Genomic DNA, 21,370 nt, shown 5'->3' on the forward strand with positions numbered 1-21,370 from the left:
GTCTAATAACACTCCTTCCCTCATTCTTTTAGGTGAACACTCAATTGTACTCCCATGTTAATTAGGCCATCTGTCATGAAAATTTCTAAGTCTGTCGAAGAAAAGAAAAACGAGGTCTCCAAGCCATAGAAAATAGGTTTATTGAGAGAGGGCCTGTCTCAAAATAAAGCCAGTCTCTGGCAGTGGTAAGCTTGCAAAGACCCTAAGCAGAGCCAGAGATTGGCATTTATACCCCTACAAGGCTTAAATACCCTACTAATTTTACACAAAACTCCTCCCATAGTATCTTCTGAGCCTGTTTCAAATGGTACAGAACATGAGCTTAGGGGTGCCCCATCACAGCTTGTAGTCAGCCAAATGTACAATATTTGTGGCAAATTCCAAAAATCAAACAACTTCCAATGCTGATTGGTTACTTCAGCTTAGAGATACTATTCTTAGTACCTCATTGACCACTTAATCATATTACAAATGGACTTGTTATGATGGTCAAGGGACAAGTTTTCAATATATAAGAACATATTACATAATATCTACTCCTATTTGTTGCATTACTATTAACTTCAGCTACTAAAGAAATAGGTAAAGCACATTAAATCACATTCTTTTAGTCAAAGAACTGATTTGTTAGAAGTTGAATCACTTATCCCTAAGGGTTGGTGAAAATCTCACTCACACAGCCAAGTTCTCAACAATATGGTATTCCACTAATTTACCTTTCAGTTCCTTTCTCAGCCTTCACCTGCATTGTTTCAAACAGTATTTCTTCCTTCTTGAGTAAAATGTTTCAACTATCAAAACTCAGTATATTCCACTGGGTGAGGGGGTTTTATACGTGTTTTGGACCCCATTAGAAGCCTAGTAAAGCCTATCAACTCTCTCAGAACAATGTTTTTAATTACATAAAATAAGGTACATAGAATTGCAATTTAGTGAAAATAAAGATATAATTTTTTTCTATCATGTTCCACCTGACATTTGGTTAAGAACCCCTGACCTAGGGGCAGTACCCTTTCTGAGTCTCCAGCATGACAGTGGTTACAACATTCTAGCAAAGCACATTCCCAGTTACCAAGATTCAGGTTGGAGGCACTACATAATAATGATTTCTTTCATGGGAGGAAAAAAGTTCACACTGCAGCAGTTGCATTTTATGGTGGAATGTTGGATATAAACCCCCCTTCCTCAATCAAAGTCGATGTAAGGAGGGGCAGGTAGGTGGCACTGGCCCTGGATTGAGGAGGACCTGAGTTCAAGTCTGGCCTCAGAAACTTAACACTTACTAGCTGTGTGACCCTGGGCAAGTCACTTAACCCCAATTGCCTCACCAAAAAAAAAAAAGAAAAAAAAAGTCAATGTTAGGAGTTCAGGCACTCTTGTGGTCTTAAGCTTTCATTGTATGTATGCGGAAATGGAAACTCAGAGAGGCAACTAACTACTCTAAAGTCCCACAGCTAATCAATAAACAAAGGCCAGTGGATGAGGCAGAAAAAGTTAGAAATTCAGAAATATATAATAGTTGTTGTAGTGTTGTAGAATATTAGTGTTGTAGAATATTAACATATTTTATCTTTTAATACCATAATAATTCATATTTCTTCTCTGGCTAAAAAAGTTTACACAGATTTTCCAGATCCAGGTGGCACCTTGCTCCTAAATACCCCCAATGGAGAAGGGATAACTGTGGTTGAATTGATGTGGGATGGGAATGGTACAATTTTCTTAGGCAACAAAGGGCAGAATTCAATTTAATTCCACAAATATCTATGTAGTATTCACTATGAACAAGTCACTAAAAATCTGGGATTTGGGGGCAGCTAGGTGGCGCAATGGATAAAGCACTGGCCCTGGATTCAGGAGGACTTGAGTTCAAATTCAGCCTCAGACACTTGACACTTGCTAGCTGTGTGACCCTGGGCAAGTCACTTAACCCTCATTGCCCCCCCACACACACACACACACAAATCTGGGATTTGGGGTAAAAGTAAAGAGAAGGTGAAAATTCTTCTCAAGGTCCAGATAGCAAGTGCTCAAGATTTATTTGAGACAAATCCTACAGAATAGGGATTAATAAGCATTATTTTGGATCTGCCATTAATCTAATTACCATACTGCCTATATTTCCTCATTACCTTCTTTGAAGACTTCAAAATGTACATCAGGTATTATAGCCACATTAATCCTCATTGTGCCTCTGATTCCAGAAGTTAATAAGATAGCTAAAGGTGTAAGATTTTACATATGGTGAAAGTAAGACATGTTTAATTTCTTGTCAAGTTCAGATCGACTCAGGATGGGAACTCCAAGTCTCCTGACTGTTAATGCATAGAATTGCATGCAAGGGACCCAGCCACCCCCATTCACCTTGTCCTAAACCAAGTTTTAGCATTAAGTGGGTCAAATTTTGTATGATCACTATTTGCCCAGAGCAAGTAAGTCAGAATACCAAATTGCCTTGCTCTATGTAGACCTGGCCTTCCAACTCTCCCCCTCCTGCCCCAGCCACCTTCTTAGGCTTGAAATCTAGAACAGCAAGTATCTAAGGTAGAATTCAAATCCAGTATTTCCTAACTCCCAGTACAGAACTTCGTCTAATACTATATACCACCTCTAAATGGGAACCCACATCCAAAATAGAGACATGAAGCCCAGGTCCTTAAATTAAAAATCTAATACTCTACCAACTGAGCTATCTAGTATAAATAGGGATATGGATAGGGTCTGGGACTATAATTTCATTTGTATAGAGAGTAGTTAAATTAGTCAAAGTCCCTGGAATCCCACATCTTGTGCTAAGAATTTTAGGGAGCCAATATTTCATATGAAAAGGTCACTTGACTAAGAGTCAGGAGAACTGAATTACTGGCCTGGCTCTGCTATTTACTAAGTGCATCACCTTGGGTGAGTCTCTTGCTTTCTTTCATCCTCTCTCATCTGCAAAATGAGGGAATTGAATTAGATGATTTCTAAGACCCCTTCCAGCTCTGACATCCTATGAGTCTTTGGTTCTAAATTACAAAGTCATCTGGTCTCTTCATAATGAGATACCTCATAGAGATTTGCACAGTAGCCTTATATCCCCATAGTTGGCTCTAACCACTGTCCAGAAACCTAGGAACTTATAACTGCAAGTCCAATATTATTTGTTTTTGCTTTTTTTGTAAGGCAATTGGGGTTAAGTGACTTGCTCAGGGTCACACAGCTAGTAAGTGTCTGAGGTGAGATTTGAACTCAAGTCCTTTTGACCCCAGGGCCAGTGTCACCAGTAAATTCATTCTAATAACTTATTGGCTACACTGTCTAGGTTGCTTTAGCTCTTTCACTTTTATTCTTCCTTCCTGCCTATGTCTAGCCCCTGAACATTTTCCTCCATATCTTTCCCATTTAAAGGACCCTTATCTCCCCCTCCCAAAAAGAATAAAGTCAATTTACTTTTTTTTGGGGGGGTGAGGCAATTGGGGTTAAGTGACTTGCCCAGGGTCACACAGCTAGTAAATGTCAAATGTCTGTGGCTGGATTTGAATTCAGGTCCTCCTGACTCCAGGGCCAGTGTTTTATCCACTGTGCCACATAGCTGTTCCAAGTCCAATGTTATTTGAGCCAACACTTTGAGGGTGTCATAGAGACTCAACCTCTTTATGTGTACACATGTGAAGATTAGATATGGGTACCCCATCATAATGCAGTAGAGGGGATTCATTCTACTTGAGTGGGTTTAATTTTCATATATATTCTTTGATTTCTGCTCTAGCTAACTTCTGGCAAAGATCATATCATCTCTCATAATCAGGTGACAAACTTGCGTGGTCTGGCTAGCCCTTAGTTAATAACCTTACTTTGCCAGTATCCTCAAGGGAAATATTTCTCAGATTTACAACTTCATAGGGCTTTCTGAAGTTATAATGGAAGCCTAGCTTCAGAAAGTACTGCCTGAAGATACTATAAATGGTTCTAAGGAACACAAGGTGGTGATAACAATAATAGCTAACATGTACAAAGCTCTTTAAGGTTCTCACCTAGGTGGCTAGGTGACTCAGTGCTTAGAATGTTGGACATTCTGAGTAAACCTGAGTAAAAAATCCTGCCTCAGACATTTACTACTTGTATGAGGCATGAGCCTCTATTCACCTCAGTTTCCTCATCTATAAAATGGGAAAAATAAACATATATGTTTCACAGGGTTGTCAAGCAATTCAGATGAGATAAGTGTGAAATGCCTTGCAAACCTTTTTAAAGTATTATAAAAATGCTAGCTACCATTATTATCCATATGCCACCTGAGGTTTTCTCCCTGTATGATTCAGACAAGTGAGTGTGATCCCACATTTCAGATTTGCTAAGTGTGCTACCACGGACAAGACTCTTAAACCCTATGAGCCTCAGTTTCCTTATGAGTACAGTATAGATAATAATGCCTACAAAGTATTACTACCTCAAGGAGCTATTGTGAGGATCAAGTGAGATAAAGTATGGAAATCAGGGTATTACAGTGTCAAGAACATTGGAGGTAGAATCAAAAGTCACTTTTCCTTCAGTCATGTCAACTCTTTGTGACCTCATTTGGTGCTTTCTTGGCAAAAATACCAGAGTGGTTTCCCATGTCCTTCTCTAATTCATCCTACAGATGAGGAAACTGAGGCAAACAGGGTTAAGTGACTTGCTCATATTCACATAGCTTGTAAGTGTCTAAGGTCAGATTTGAACTCAGGAAAATGTCTATCTACTCTATTCCCTCTATCCACTGCCATTAGCTGCCCTAGAATCAAAAGACTTGAGTGTAAATCCTAGCTATAACATTTTACTACATACATGATCTTGCACAAGTCACTGAACCTCTCTGGATCTCAGTTTCCTCACCTGTAAATTGTGGGTATTGGACTTGATGACTTCCATTTTCCTTTCTATATCTAAATCTTTGATTCAACCATAAAGTGCATTGTAAACATTAAAGTGCTACATAGATGTCAGGTATTTTTATTAATTTGACTTAACATTAAGATGCCAAAGAATGTACTGGGAAAATGCTTTAATTTAGCTCCCTGCAAATAGGGCTCTATATAAGACCAGACCTTGCTGATCATTCACCATTTTAAGGCTACTGCTTATTCTGTTCAATCAAACTTTCTTTTCCTCCTCCAGATAAAGCCAATTTAATCACACAAATGTGTATACCATGATCTCAGACAAAAGACACCCCAGCCGTAGCCGGTGCTCTCATCCTTTTCTTCATTGCTCAGATGTCTGGTTTTTAGTGAGGCTAATTGTCAGTAAAGGTGGTGAGAGAAGAAAAGGCTTTTCCACTTATTTTATTAAAGGTTTTATAGAAATTGCTTTATTCTTAGCAGATCAGACCTTTGGCATTCCTTTCTTTGGCGTTTGGTGGCTTTCTCCAGATGGAGCAGCAGGTCTTTGGAGCATACAGGAGGGGCGGAGGAGCAGATCAGCCTTCCCTTCTACCAGGGCTTCTGGTACATAACAATGCCAATCCATCTCACCAGCCCTCTGTGTTGGACATGACCCATGTGTCTGTCCTGGAACAGATGTGCTGGTGACAGGGCTCAGGGTCAGGCCTCAGGAGATCAGCCTGGCACCTTCTGTCATGTCATCTTTTGAATTCACTCAGTGAGTAGCATGAATCCTGAGGCAAAGCTGTTGCAGATGCAGCTTTTATGTCGTGTGGCATTGGTTGATACACAGCTCTTTGTGGGAAAGAAAAAAATCACAAAACTGACAGATTCATCTGTTAACATGTGGAAATATCAGGGCCAATTACGGGGAACTGCCAAGAGACAAATGGGGTCACTTCTCACGTAAATGGAAGAGAAGGGAAATGTTTTTGTCATTAAAAAGACTAAGTACAACTTCCTCTCAGTAAATGTACCTCAGAGAGATCATAAGATTATGTATAGACTTGGAGCTGAAACGAATCTTGGAGTCCACCTAATATAGCCCCACCACCCCCATTTTACTGATGAGAAAACTGAAATCAAGTGACTTGCCCAAGGTCATACGGGGAGAAATAACAAAGCCAGTATTATATAAATTCTATAAAATCTAGCATATTCTCTAGTTAAATGAATGCTATTCTGTTTCTACCACTGCCAGCCCTAAAGAGGGATTGGTAGCAAGACACAGACTGGTCTCTCTGAGGTACAATTTGGAGTGGGTCTAAATCTTCCATTGGATAGGCTGAAGCCTCCATGACTGAGAAATGAGACATGAAGATGTACCTTTTCTTTGATTTCTTTATCATACAGACCTAATAGTAATATTGCTGGGATAGTTCCAAATTGTTCTCCAAAATGGTGGGACTAGTTCATAACACACCAACAGTGCATCAGTGTCCCTGATTTTCCACAGTCCTTCCAACATTTGTCCTTTTGCTATTCTGCCATGTTAGCCAATCTCTGATAGGTGTGAGGTGGTATCTCAGAAGTGTTTTAACTTCCATTTCTCTAATCAATACTAGATTAGAACATTTTTAAAATGTAACTATTGATAGCTTTGATTTCTTTTTCTGCAAACTGCCTGTGTATATCCTTTGGCCATTTATCAACTGGGGAATGGCTCACTGACTGCTTTCCTTTGGCTACATTAGTTTTGTTTGTGCAAAACATTTTTAATTTCATGTGATCAAAATCATCCATTTTACTTCCCATGATTCTCTCTATCTCTTATTTGGTCATAAAGTCGTTTCTTACCCATACATCTGACAAGTAAATTTTTCCATGCTCCCCTAATTTATGTATGATATTCCTCTCCATATAGATAAACCATTTATCCATTTTAACATAAAATGTGAGATGTTGGTCTATGGCTAGCTTTGGCCAAACTACTTTCCGGTTTTCCTAGCAATTTTTATTAGGTGGGAAATTCTTACCCCAAAAGCTCGAATCTTCATATTTATCAAACACTAGATTACTATGGTCATTTACTGCTGTGTATCGGGTACCTAAACTATTCCACTGATCCACCACTCTGTTTCTTAGCCAGTATCGGATTGTGTTGATGATTACCACTTTGTAATATAGTACTTCTAGGCCACCTTCCTCCACATTTTTTTCATTGATCCCCTTTATATTCTTCCAGATGACTTTTGTTATTAATTTTTTCTAGCTCTATAAAATAATTTTTGATAGTTTGATTAGTATGGCCCTGAATAAGAAAATTAATTGGGGTAGAATTATTTTCAAAATTTAATTTTTTTTATTCTGAATTTAAGAAATAAAATAAACATTTCCATAACAGTAGAATAGGGTAAAAAAATCATTGTACATGATTACTTGTAGCTACAAGTTTATTATGTACAATTTATTATTCCTTTAAAATATATAATAAAGTTGCAATGTAACTTTTTTCATTTTTTTTCTTTCTTTCCCTCCTCTGCCCTAGAGATGGCTACCATTAGATACAAATATGTATGTATACACATGAAACCATGCTATACAAACTTCTATTTTTCAGTTCTTTGTCTTAATGCAGATAACATCTTCCTTCATATGTCCTTTGTAGTTAATTTAGGTATTTATATTAGTCAAAAGTAGTCATTCAATGTTTTTCTTAAAACAATATTGTTATTGTATACAACATTCCCTTGGTTCTGCTCATTTTGTTCTTCACTCTTTTGTGCAAGTCTATCCATGTTTTTCTAAAATCATCAAGCTTATCATTTCTTTTATCACAGTAGTAGTCTGTCACAATTATATATCACAACTTGTTCAGCTATTCCCCAATTGATGAATATCTCTGAAATTTCCAGTTCATTGCTACCACAAAGAGAGCTGCTATGAATATCTTAATATTTGAAAATTATATTTTTTATTATATTGGCTCAGCCTACCCATGGGCAATTAACATTTCTCCTGTTGTTTAAATCTGTATTTGTATGAACAGCATTTTGTGATGGTTCATATGGTTTCTGGGTTTGTCTTGGCAGGTGGACTCCCAAGTATTTTATAATGTCTTCAATTATTTTAAATGGAATTTCTCTTTCTATCTCTTCCTGCTGTTTTGTTTATAACATACAGAAATGTGGATGCTTTCTCTGATTTATTTTATATTCTGCAACTCTGCTAAAGTTGCTAATTGTTTTGACAAGTATTTTTTTAGTTGATTCTCTCAAGTTCTCTAAGTATACCATCATATCATTGCAAAAGAGTGATAGCTTTTTTTCTCATTACCTATTCTTATTTCTTCAATTTCTTTTTCTTGTCTTACTGCTACTAGCATTTCTAAAATATTAAATAATAGTGGTGATGTTGGACATCCTTTCTTCACCCCTTATTTTATTGAGAAGGCTTCTAGTTTACCCCCATTATAGCTCTTGGTTTTAGATAAATACTACTTATTATTTTAAGAAAAGTTCCAATTATTTCTATGCTTTCTAGTGTTTTTAAAGGAATGAGTGGTGTATTCTGTCAAAAACTTTTTCTGCATCTATTGAGATAGTCATATGGGTTTTGTTATTTTTATTATTAAAATAGTTAATTATATTTATAGTTTTCCTCATATTGAACCAATCTTTCCAGGGCAATGTGTATAAATATTCAAGTCATTCTTACAGATAATCTCTTTTTTAAAAGATTCCCTTTGTCTATCAAACCGCACAGCCTGATATTTAAGGTCCTCCAGAATTTGAATCTAAATTCAACCTATCTTTTCTGTTTTACCTGTTAATGCCTCCCATCTATTCTCTCTATATCTTTTATCTACATAGTTGTTGGCTTATTGTCTCCTTCATTAGAAGGAACTCCTTAAGGTCAGTGACTGATTTTGCTTTTCTTTTTGACCTCTCTTTGTATCTCCAGTGATTAGCATAGTTCTTGGTACATAATAAATACTTAATAAATGCTCATTGATACTGGTGATGGTGGTGATGGTGGTGGTGGTGGTGATGGTGATAAACCAGTCTCTCTCCCTTTCCTATCCTATATCCACACAGCTGTCAAAACCACCTTCCTAAAGCACAGAGCTGACTATCTCACTCTTGAGATAAAAACAAACAAACAAAAAAATAAAACCTTTAAGGGCTCTTGATTTTCTCTAGAACAAAAAGCAAACCCTCTAGCCTAGTGTCTAAAGCTAGTCAGAGTCAAATCCTAACCTATCTTTCCAGACTAACTTTACATTCCTCCCCTTCACATGCTCTGCACTCCACTCACCCAAAGTTAGCATTCCCTCATCTGTCTCTGAATCTTTGGATAGTCCTGCCTAGTACAATTCCTGGTGTAGGGGCCAAATTTTAATTGGGGAGTGTTAGGTGGCTTGCTGCAATATTGGGACAAGGAAGGAGATTAACAGCCTCTTTCAAAAACATAACGGGTTTATTAACAGGAACGAACTTAAAAACACAAGTAAGATTAGTAGAATTAAGGGAAAGGAAAAAAAGGAATGGGGGAAGGAAAACAATACAACCTGAATCATACCACTGCCCAGGGCTCAGCAGAACACACAGCTGCATCCTGTCTCTTTCCGGCTCCAAGCCAGAGTGGCAAAACTCCTCCCTTCTCCTTATCAGCAACCCCCAGACTCCCAGGAAACAGGGCAGACAGACACACAGCCCCAAGCTAATTGGCTGGCAGCCCTGATTGACAGAATTAACAAGCCAGTCCCTCTTCAGCTTCTGGAGGCTGGAGGTCACCTGACTGCCCTCACCTAGCTTCCAGTCATGGTGGGGCTGCCCTCATTATAATTTGGCCAGGCCCATGTCGGAGCCAGGTCAGGTTACATGGGGTTTCTAATTTTAGGCAAAGATGGGGTCATAGAAACCTCAAATCACAATTAGTTCCTTACATTGGCATGCACATAGTAGGCACTTAATAAACACTTAGTGGATTTATCAATATCAGTAGATTTAAACCAAATGATGAGCTCAAGTGTGTTTTTTTTCACTTTTACTTTTTTCTCAGTTGTATATTTTTAACTGAGCTTAAGTTTGGATGTAATACTTGAGGCACCGGCATATATTTACCAAGAGATATCCTGAAACAACTAAACATATTGGACAGGAATGTCTGTTTAAAAGTGGAATTGTACAAAGGCATGAAATTTTTAAAGCCATGATAGATGTCCAATATTTCTTTGAGGCTGTTATTGATGATGGCTGCCTTATCCTTATAAGTAAAACCATTCTTTTGTACCTTTATTTTTTCCAAGAAGATCAAATGAGTTTTCCGAACAAAGCATGAAGCACTGAAAATCATCCTACATGGGTAGTTGCAATTTCAAGAACTACTTCTGATAAGAGGCATCCTCCCTATGCATAGTTCTGGGATCAAACAAAGCCTTTAACAACTGAAGTCCCGTTTTCCTATGCAGGATTCTAGTTATCCTAAAGAGTTGTGGTCTTTCTCATTCACGTTTTATACTGGGAAAAATTTATCATCTGTTAGCCAGTTGATACCTAGCACATGGGCCTCACATGTAGTAGGCAGTTAAACATTTGTTAGCTTGAAGGGAGAGTGAGACTTTGACTGTTTTCTACCCTTGGAGGGAGGATAATTAGATTAATTTCCCTTCAGAACTATGATCACTTGAAATTCTCTGGAGGAATACAGCACAAAAAGCAAAAAGCTGCTGTATAAAATTGTACACATTCACCTTCTGACAAAGGGCTAGCATGCAGATATCCAGAAAAGGAAGACAATTTTCACAGGTTTCAACTGACTGAGTTTGTGTTAAAGAGGAGTCTTTAACATGAAGCTTTATAGGTTCAGAAGTTAAGAAATGTTTCTTGTCAAATCACAATGATTATTAATGTTCATGGCTCATGAGAGGCCCTGATGGCTTAAGGGCTTCTCATTTTGAGCTAGAACAATTTACTTCTTTCTCATCCTGCAAGGACTGTCCACACAGAAGCAGTGAAATAAACCCACTATTAAGTCATTTACTTTGTATGTAATTAAGCCCTCCACATTCACCATTTTCCTGATATATTTGGCTTAAAATTAATGGCTATAAGAATCCCACAATTAGAATTCCTTTTTAGATGGGCACCTTTCTACTGTGGCATTAGCTCTGCTTCTTTCTCCTTCAGGTACTAATTTCCCTTTCACTGATATGTTCTGACGTTGCTTTCCAACTGGTAAGAATCACATGCTCTTCTCCTCTCTTTGCAATTCACCTTCCAGAAAACCATCAGTGAACTCTGACTCACAACTTTGTTTTAAAGAATCAAATTCTACCAAGAATATACCTTCCTACCTCTTGGCAAACAGCATGACTTTTCAAGGTACTGCAGACCATGGGCAACAATTTCTTAATACAATACCTTAATACATGTTAGACATCAAATGCAGATCATAGTCCAGCTAAAACTTAATGGATGAGACTCAGAAGAGTTGGATGACTTGCCCAGGGTCACATAAATAAAAGGTGTCAGAAATGAGATTTGAATCAAGGACTTTCTGTGGGTTCCTAGTCTAATTTTCAATCCCCTGTGCCTCTGTGAGAACAGGTGTAGATGCATTGTACATAAAATATGTATGTGACGGGGCAACTAGGTGGCACAGTGGATGGAGCACGGGCCCTGGATTCAGGAGGACCTGAGTTCAAATCTGGCCTCAGACACTTAACACTTAGCAGCTATGTGACCCTAGGCAAGTCACTTAACCCCAATTGCCTCACTAAAAATATATGTGAGTTAATACACATATTCACTCATACATAGTATATATTCATTCATTTATTTATGTCACATTGCCTTTTTCAAAATATATATTATACATATTTATATAAACACACATAAATGCCACACTTACTTTCTAAGATACATACATTTATATGTGTGTATATTGTAGTATACATATATACTTGTACATAGACATTCCCACACATACACACACAATTTGGACCAATACTGTGGTGTGGAAAACTTCTGGTGCGAAAATTCTGTTCCCTGATGTGAATTGTCAAGTTAACAGATTGAGAAATATCAGTGACTTGTCCATGGTCATACAGCTAGTCTGTGTCAGTACTTGGGTCCAATACTTGAACCCAGGCCTTGCTGGCCCAACACTTAGACTATATTGCTTCTCTAACACTATCAATCAATTAAACATTTATTAAGTACTTACTATGTTTCAAATACTGCTCTACTAGGAAAATTAGGGTACATTAATTATTGTATTTTTACCTGCTTTGTGACAACTTCTTTAGAATTAAAATTATACAAATGTGTTTTATAATAAAATGCTCTGAAGACAAACAGGCAAGTCCATCTTCCAAATGATAGCAGCCCCACTGCCTCCAATGAAGAGAATCCATTCTATCTCTTCCACTCTTCTCCAATTCCTTCAGCTGATCGTCATAGGGCATGGTTTCAGGTTTGGTCGCCATTCTCATTGCTGTCCTCCGAACATGCTCCAGAGTTTCATTGCACTTCCTAAAATGACATATTAAGAAGTAAACAGAATAGTCCACATACAGTCTAACCAGGGCAGAGTATGGTAGGGCTATGACAATTCTTTTTGCTGAATACTATTCTATCAAAATGAGATGGCATTAATTTGGAGAGTTGCCATATTGCAGTGTTGGAATCATATGAAAGCTCTTGAAAATCCCTACACCTTTTTATTATAAACCATTGTCAAACCATACTGTATTTGTACAGTCCACTTTTTGAGCCAAAATGTAAAATGTTATAATTCTTCCCATTATATTTGATTTTGTTATATTTGTTTGTTTTAGCCTATCAAGATCTTGTGGCATCCTGATTCTGATACCCAACAAGTTGATTGTCTCTCCCAGTTTCCTGTCATCTATGCCATTATCCAAGTCTTTGGTAAAAATGTTGAGCACCAAATGCTAGGTCCTTGTGGTACTCCACAAGAGACATTCCTTCCAGTTGATATCACTCCATTAATCACTGAATCTATCTAACTTGTATCAGCAAGTCTACATCTCTGAAATTTGTGATCAAGGGCATCCAATACCTTGCAGAAACCTTGATATACTATATTGAGAACTAAGGATTGAGCCCTGGGAGCTACCTATATTTAGTGGGTGAGAAAAGGAGGTAAGGGAGAGACAAAAGAAATAGATAAAGATACGTAATCTACAGATTTCAGAATATATCCCAGTAGGTTCATTTCATTCCAAGATTGCTTTCATAGAGCCTTTATCGCTAACTAAATCAGGAGGCATTGGTCGTTGCCAAAGCAACAAGCTGTAGTTTCAGGTTTCCCCAGAGGTAGGACGGGACAGCTGTCTTTGCCCTACGGGAGATTTAACAGATACCTACAGCACCTTCTAAGAGGTTCTTCTTTCCCTGCCCATTCCATTGCTGGCAATTGCATTGGCTATTGTCAGACTCAGCCAGCAGTTCCCTTCTTCTCCCATCCTGCTTTTCCTCCAGAAGCTGTACAACACATGCCCAGCCCCTTTTTTCCCCTCGTTCCTGGAATGTTGCTGCATAGAAACCTTGAGTATCCCTAAGGTTCACTTGCACTACGCCTAGATCCTCTGAGGTGAGCTTCTCTCCTCCTATTCCATACAACCCCGTATCCCATTTATAGCTCTGGGCTTTCCATAAAAGGAATAATTCTCATGACTGCTTGGAAAAGTCTTGGTCCCTGAAATATGTTGGATCTTATACATTTTGAGAGTTTAAAATTAGGTTTTGTCATTTTTATTATTATTTTACCTCTAGGGCACACTTTTAAATAGGATTTTTCTATAAAGCAAGACTGTCAACACACAGGAACAACTCAGAATCAATAATCAGAAAGCACATTGTTTTAAAATTACCTTAAAATGCTGTGGTCTAACTTATTTTTCAACTAAAGGGACATCCCCCCCGCCACCTTATGCTACTAAGAGTCCTTGAATACATTTCCAAAATTCATTTATTCTTCATTATGTAAACTCCAAAGTATATTGCTCTTTACTTTGGGATCAGATTTTGGTCTGTTTTTATTGACTTACTTTCTCATTCTCTTTCTAGCTAGTACTAGGGAGGGAGCAGAATGGGCAAAGAAGGGGGAGGGGGGGGGAGAGAGAGAGAGAGAGAGAGAGAGAGAGAGAGAGAGAGAGAGAGAGAGAGAGAGAGAGAGAGAGAGAAGGAGAGATTGAAATTGATTCATATCCTTCATACAAAAAACACCAATGAGAATTTTCAGTTTTGGAAAACTTGAAATCCCAAGTCTACTCCATCATCAATTATCCTTCTCAGAGTTATCCTTTAGCATTTAACCATTTCTTTTCAAAGTTCAAGAAAAGGGATATGGCCTAATGGCCTGAGATTTTAAGCCATGATGAAAGTGTCTATTGAAAACGGGCACCTCAACTAACTTGTAAGGCACCCTTCTCTCTGTGGTGGCTTTAAGTGAAGTTCTGCTTGCCTCTGGTTATGCACAAAGTTGACTTGGATATGAAGGATCACTTTATGGGTGAGAGTCCTCCATGAAATTGTGGCCAAAGGAATAATTGGGCCCCTTGTTCCACTAACAAAGGGCACCTTGGCTAGTCCACTCTTGCAGTATTCTCATTCTCTATTCAGGTGACCCCTGGTGACCTCCTCATGTTAACAAGAACAGTGTGAGTCAGTGTTATTGGGAGACCCTTCATGACTCTGAACCATCATTTGGAATGGAATGTGGACTGTTATAGCCTTTATGATTTTTTAAAAAACCTCCTTCTTTCCTTTCTTCATTTTACAAAGAGCTATTGGATAGCCACTCAATAGATTGCACCACAGCAGGTACTGGGATTGTTAATACTTTCATTAATAACATAACATATAACAATACATCCAATATACCTTCAAAAATTAAGTCATCTTCAGATGCTACTTTCTAACAACCAAAGAAATCCTGTAATAGTATTTCTTTTTCATTCAGCCATATCATTCATATTTTGTTTTAAAGCTAGATTGAACAAGGTTGTAACCAACTCTTAACTGCTAGGTCTTCTGTATGATCTAAAGCATAAGATTCCCTCAAACACACAAATACACAAATACCCACCCACTGGGTATTTGGACAAATAGATGTAGTTACAGAGCTTAGGTAGAGTTCCTGCCTTAGCAAAACATATGGAATGTCAAGTGTGCCTGCCCACGCAGAAGTATATCAGCTGCTTCATTGCCCATCAGATAGGAAAATAAAATGTGAATCCTGTGGTTGAAACTGTTAACAATTTATTGCTGTTCTAAATGGCCAGTGCATTTCATGTGGCAAATTTTCATTCTTATAAAACCAAAATTTTAAAAATAATTTATTGTATTAATATAGTCTTGCCTATTCTACCTCTGTAATGACTTTCTATTCTATCCCCTCCATTCCTTTCCTGCTGCTACCACCCTGCTCAAAAAAACCTTCAATGGCCCCCATTATCTACATAATCAAATCTAAACTCTTTAGCCTGATTTTGTAGACCCTTCATGCTCTGGCCTCAAGATACTTTTCTAGGCCTATTTCTCACTACTCTCATGTCTGAACTCTTGACTCTAGAAAGACTGAATAATTTTGCTGTTCCCCAACAAGACCCCAGGCTTTTCTTCTATACCTGTGCTCATGTTTTCTCTGCATTTGGAATACTTTTCCCACCCATTTCCATTTGTTAAAATCCAACTACCCTGTCAAGGAAATGTAAACACTTTGCTCTGGCAATTTTAATCCTTTCCAACCTGTCTCCCACCTACTTTTCCAGCCCAACTATACATTACTTCTCTTCATTCTCTCTAAGATCCAGTCAAACTGACCTTGCTGTTCCTTACACTTGACATTCAGTCTTCTGTCTCCATACTCCCTTCACTAATCTGAAATGTACTCCCCCTCATCTTGGCCTCTTCAAAACTTAACTCAAGTATTGCCTCCTCTATAAGAACATTCCCTGTACTTCTCCCTAAAATTACCTTGTATTTATTTTGTATAGAGTTACAAGTATATTTGTCTCCCATTTAATCCCCCACTTTAGAAAATAAGATGCTTGAAGACAAAAACTTTATTGTTTTGTCATTTGTTGTTGTTGTTGTTGTTGTTTCTAGATCCCCAATGTCTATTATACTGCCTGACACATAGTTGGGGTACTTAATAAATACTTTTTGATTCATTGATTCAAGCGCCTTTTAAAAATTATTCAAATGTCCACTTTCTTAATGAAGTTTTTCTTGATCCTCTTCGTATATGTGGTGTCTCCTCTTGGCCCATTTTCTGTAACACTTTTACTGTATTTATGACACTCTTCTACATAATCTCATTTTTTTGTATTCTGGTCTTGTCTTATTTTACTTGTCCTTGTGGACAGAGATGTCAGCCTATCTCCTTCTGTAGCACAGGTGTTGCATAAATATTTTTGAATGAATTAACAAATGAATCTTTTTGAATAATTAAATATCTTACTACCCCTTCTTTAAAGTAGGATACCTTTAAATCCTAACCAATAATCCTAATCTTCCATCTTCGGGTTTGATTATTTCTTCTATCATCTTTTTCTCAAGAAAAAACAGTTGCTTTTTCCTCCCTTCAAAGTTTTGGGAAATTCCTCTCAATTATGCTGGTGTATCTAGTAATTTCATTCTATGGGGCTACAGAAGCATTCTGGTGTTGTAGCTTTTAGGAATGCATCTTAAATATGCCTGGGAAGGTGTTAATGACCCAGTATGCTTCCATGTTAATGGCAACCATACAGCTAAGTCCCCAGGTGGCATTAAAAAAAAAACAATCTTTTTCATGCTTACAATGAAATAAAAGATATTCTCTCACCTCCCGGGCTTGCACTGCTACATGAGTGTATTACATATTTCAGGTGCTTCAAGTGAAAAAGGGATGTAAGAACATGTGTTTGGGCTTTTCACACATGGCAGGCTCCATCTTTAGTAGAACAGTAAGGGAAATTAATCATTTCTTTGGGTCCATATAATGTTTTCTGTTGATTGACAGGAGCTGGAGAACATTGTGGAAGCATAATTTCTGTGCTGTCTATTGGGATATAATCAGAGTATGCCTACTTTGGCAAACTTTATATTCTGTTTATTGCATGAATTAATCAGGCTAATGGCATTTTTTTTAATGAACACCTTTTTTTTTTACTCAGGTTTGGGATTTAATATACCATTGATTTATTTTATTTTCTGTGTTCAGCCTTTCATCTGTGTTCAAAGTGTTTTTCTAGAACCGGTGCTATCATATGTTGAATAAATAAATCTATAATGAAGGCCCCAAATGTTATAACCAAAAGATATTCTGTTCTCAAAGCCACATGCCCCCAACATGTTTATTTTTACTAGTTAGTCAAAAAATGAAATTAGTTCAAAATAAAAGTATGCAATAAAATAGCTCATGAAGGAAATTGGTATTGGAGCATTTGTCTCATAAACCTGGATCATACTCTCCAGTAAATCCACACAACTTCATTGGGCAGAGTAGATATGCTTAGAAATCATACCTAGGGAACATAAATAGCCAGAGCACTTTCATGGAAGGGCAAATGTGTAGGGAATATATGTGGCCAGGGTTCATGTGTGGAAGGATAATGCATGTTGTTGTTTTTTTATGATAAACATTTTTATTTAAAGTTTCGAGTTCCAAATTCTATCCCTCCCCTCCCTGAGGAAGTAAGCAATCAGATATAGGTTATACATGTGCAATTATGTAAACCATTACCATATGAGTCATTTTGTATAAGAAAATAAATAAAATAAAAAATGAAAGTGAAAATAGCATACTTCAGTATATGTTCTATCAATATCAGTTCTTTCTTTGGAGGTGGATGGTAGGCTTCATCATTAGTCCTTTGGGATTGTCTCAGATCATTACATTGCTGAGAATAGTTAAATCATTTACACTTCTTCATTGAACAATATTGCTGTCACTGTGCACAACACTCTCCTGGTTCTGCTCTCTTTGCTATATATCAGTTCATACAAGTTTTTCCAGGCATTTCAGAAATTGTCCTATAATGCATGTTTCTAAAGCTGCAGAGCCATCAATGTTTTCTGCTGATGTTAAAACTCTATAGGTCTGGGGGCAGCTAGGTGTCTCAGTGGATAAAGTACCAGCCCTGGAGTCAGCAGGACCCGAGTTCAAATACGGCCTCAGACATTTGACATTTACTAGCTGTGTGAACCTAGGCAAATCACTTAACCCTCACTGTCCTGGGAAAAAAAAGAAAAGAAAAGAAAAAAGATTTAAAAAATCTCTATAGGTCTGTACCTTCCCCTCACCTTTTATTCTCCAACTCCTCCCCACAAGGGTTCCTCTATTTTTCATGATATAACTCCACTATGATTCCTGTTGGACATTGTTCCCTGTGACCAGCCATCTCAGTTCCAGTCTGCTAAAGTGTATTGACTAGAAAGCCTTTCCTTGATAGGGGTAATGAGGGAAGCATCCTGAGTAGGGGGATGATGTGTATGACAAAACTTTAGTCATTGTCAAAAGATATCATTCACTAAACTCAGCTAATAAAAGTAAGGCATTCAGTTGAACACATTTATTAATCACTTCTATACAAGGAATTATGCTAGAAGCTATTTTTTATAGTATCTAATTAGCTATACACTAAAGATGATAATAACCAAATCTGTAAATTATCTTTTAAAACTCCCAAAGAGTCCAAAGCATTTTAAAATTTTCTCTAAATTATGGAAATTCCCCAAATGCTAGGAATTTTTTCAAGACTTCTTACTCTTGTTTTATTCTGTTTTGACCAGACTTGAGCTCGTGAAAAAAAAAATCAAATGTTCTTAAATCTGAGAACTATTCTCTACACATTGATGCAGCATAGGACTTTGCACAAAGTAGACAATAAATATTTATTAAATTTAAAAGAAAATGGATTTGAATATCTGTGAGAAATTCTTTTACGTTCTTTTAATATGAATTGACTTGTCCATTTTTCTTTTTCACCAAACTTGAAACCAAGAAGAATATTGATTTTTTTTTTTTTAGTGAGGCAATTGGGGTTAAGTGACTTGCCTAGGGTCATACAGTTAGTAAGTGTTAAGTGTCTGAGGCCGGATTTGAACTCAGGTACTCCTGACTCCAGGGCCGGTGCTCTATCCACTGCGCCACCTAGCTGCCCCAGAATATTGATTTCATTTTAAGTTTGTGTCATAGATTCATGATAGATTTAATTTTATTTCATCTTGTTTACCATGCCTTGGGTGGGCATCATCCTTGGCCTTGAAACAGATTAACCATCGTTAAGCAATTCCTGGGTTTGGTCTATGGAACAAATCCATTTCCCTGGAAAGTGTGCTCTCTCTTGAAAATGTGAAGATGTGAAAGTGACCCCCATGTCACAGAATTGTTGACAGATACAGTTTATTCAATCATTGTGCTTAGAATCACCCTTTCCAAAAATGCATCAATTTACTTATTTTATTGTAACCCTATTCTAAACAAGACTATCATTTTAGAAGAGATAATTGATAGATGTGAATGCTTGGCCTTTCAAACTTCCCTCAATTCAGAAGTTCTCCCTGAGGAGCAGCTAGGTGGCACAGTGAATAAAGCACCGGCCCTGGATTCAGGAGGACCTGAGTTCAAATCTGACCTCAGACACTTGACATTTAGTAGCTGTGTAACCCTGGGCAAATCACTTAACCCTCATTGCTCTGAAAAAAAAAAAAGAGTTGAACAGGATTTTATGCTTGATCCTGGCAGCAATAGGGAGCCACTGGAATTCATTGAACTGCGTGGTAGGAGGTATGTGACATGGTCAGATCTGTACTTTAGAAAGATTAGTTTGACAACTGAATAAAAGATGGACTGGATAGGGGAGAGACTTGTGACAGGAAGACCAACCAAGCAGGCTATTGCAGTAGTCCAGGCATCATGTGATAAAGGCCTGTACCAGAGTGGTGGAAGTTTCAGAGGAGAGAAAGGGGCGTATGCAAGAAAAGTTATAAAGTTAAAATCAACAGACCTGTGGCAAGAGATGAGATATAAGAGCAGAGATACAGAGAGAGAAACAGAGAGAGAAAGCCAGTGATGCCTAGGTTGCAAATCTCAATAATTAAGAGGATGATGGTACCTTCCACAGTAATAGAAAGGATAGGAAAATGGAATGGTTCAGAGGAAAAGATAGTGAGTTCGGTTTTTAAATGAGGAAGGTCTGGTCTCTTGTCTGTGATATTCATTAGCTGGGTGATGGTGGACATGTCACAACCTCTAACCCTATGTTTCTTCATCTGTAAGACAGAAATAGGAATACCTATAGAACCTCTACCATGGGGTTGTTTGAAGGATCAGACAAAACAATGTATATAAAAATGTTTTGTAAACATGAAAACACTGTATAAAATGTCAGCTGTTATTTTCTCCATTTTCAAGATAAGAAACAAGCTCAGAGAATTTAACCTACCCAGACTCACACAGCCAGTCAATGGTAGGGCCAAGACTTGAACCCAGATCTTCTCACTCCAAGTACAGTGTTATTTCCACTACACCCATGCTGTCCCCAAAGGCCCCCCATGCTGTGGCTGTGTTGCAGAGGACTACAACTAGGTTAGCACATGCCTGATATTTCTACCTTCTCTCTCCATCTCTAAAGAATTGTACTGATTCCAGAGAGGCAGGACCATTAGGATCACTTTAGCATGCCATGGTCAGAAAGGGAGCTTCAAACCTAAAGAAAGCAGTTTAGTAGAGTGGAAAGACCCCAAGACAGAAGTGAGAGGGAAGATCTTGACCCTCAAAGATCTTTCTTTCATGTCTGCATTTCTTACTACAGTAATGGTAGCCCTCACTGTTTTTTTGTACCCAGCATGATTTATGTCTCTTCTCTGATGAATATTCTTATTCCATTGCAAGGTGATGTAATGATTTTTTTTCTCTCTTCATTTCTGAGAAAATGTTTTCCATGGTAAACTAATAACCTGCCTCATCCTTCTCACTCCTAAAAACTAATTTGGAGAGCTGATATTTACAAGAAAGATTGTGGACTAAGTTAAAATTGTGAGTCCCTGACATTTTAATTCATTTGCTCTATTAGGCATTTGGTGTGGTCAGAAAATGTAAAACTGAAAAATATTACAATCCTTGCCAAATGTGTGATACATGATAGTTTCTAAACCTGAATTCATTTCTACTTAACTCTTTTTGATCCAGGAGAAGAAAATTTGCTGGCGATTTTGAGGCGAAGATGGTGGAAATATATGATCCTAGGCATCATAGATCTAGAAGCAAATTACCTGGTAGTCAAAGCTTACCAATATACCACATTGACCAGTGTGCAGGTAGGTGAGAGCCTTCTTTCTTTCACTATTCCTATTTTCTGGGGCTATTTCATTGTGTTCACTGCTGACTCCTCAGCCATGGTAACCTGAATTTACACATTGGCCAATCGTCAAAGGATTCCATAAGGATACAATGCTAGGTATATTAAGATGGCATTATATAATATCTATATGTAAAGAGAATGGAGT

The 21,370-nt window shown here is 37.7% G+C and overlaps 1 protein-coding gene across 1 annotated transcript in view; it reads left to right on the plus strand.

Annotated features, from left to right (window-relative positions):
- The window catches only part of SLC35F1 (solute carrier family 35 member F1), a 584,647-nt gene that overhangs the window by 439,609 nt on the left and 123,668 nt on the right, over positions 1 to 21,370 (plus strand). Inside the window, exon 3 of the mRNA XM_043963476.1 lies at positions 21,054 to 21,181. Coding sequence (XP_043819411.1) covers positions 21,054 to 21,181 — 128 coding nt within the window. The remainder of the gene's footprint in view (positions 1 to 21,053; positions 21,182 to 21,370) is intronic.

Source organism: Dromiciops gliroides, chromosome 4 (assembly GCF_019393635.1).
Source record: "Dromiciops gliroides isolate mDroGli1 chromosome 4, mDroGli1.pri, whole genome shotgun sequence".
In the NCBI taxonomy this organism is placed as follows: Eukaryota; Metazoa; Chordata; class Mammalia; order Microbiotheria; family Microbiotheriidae; genus Dromiciops; species Dromiciops gliroides.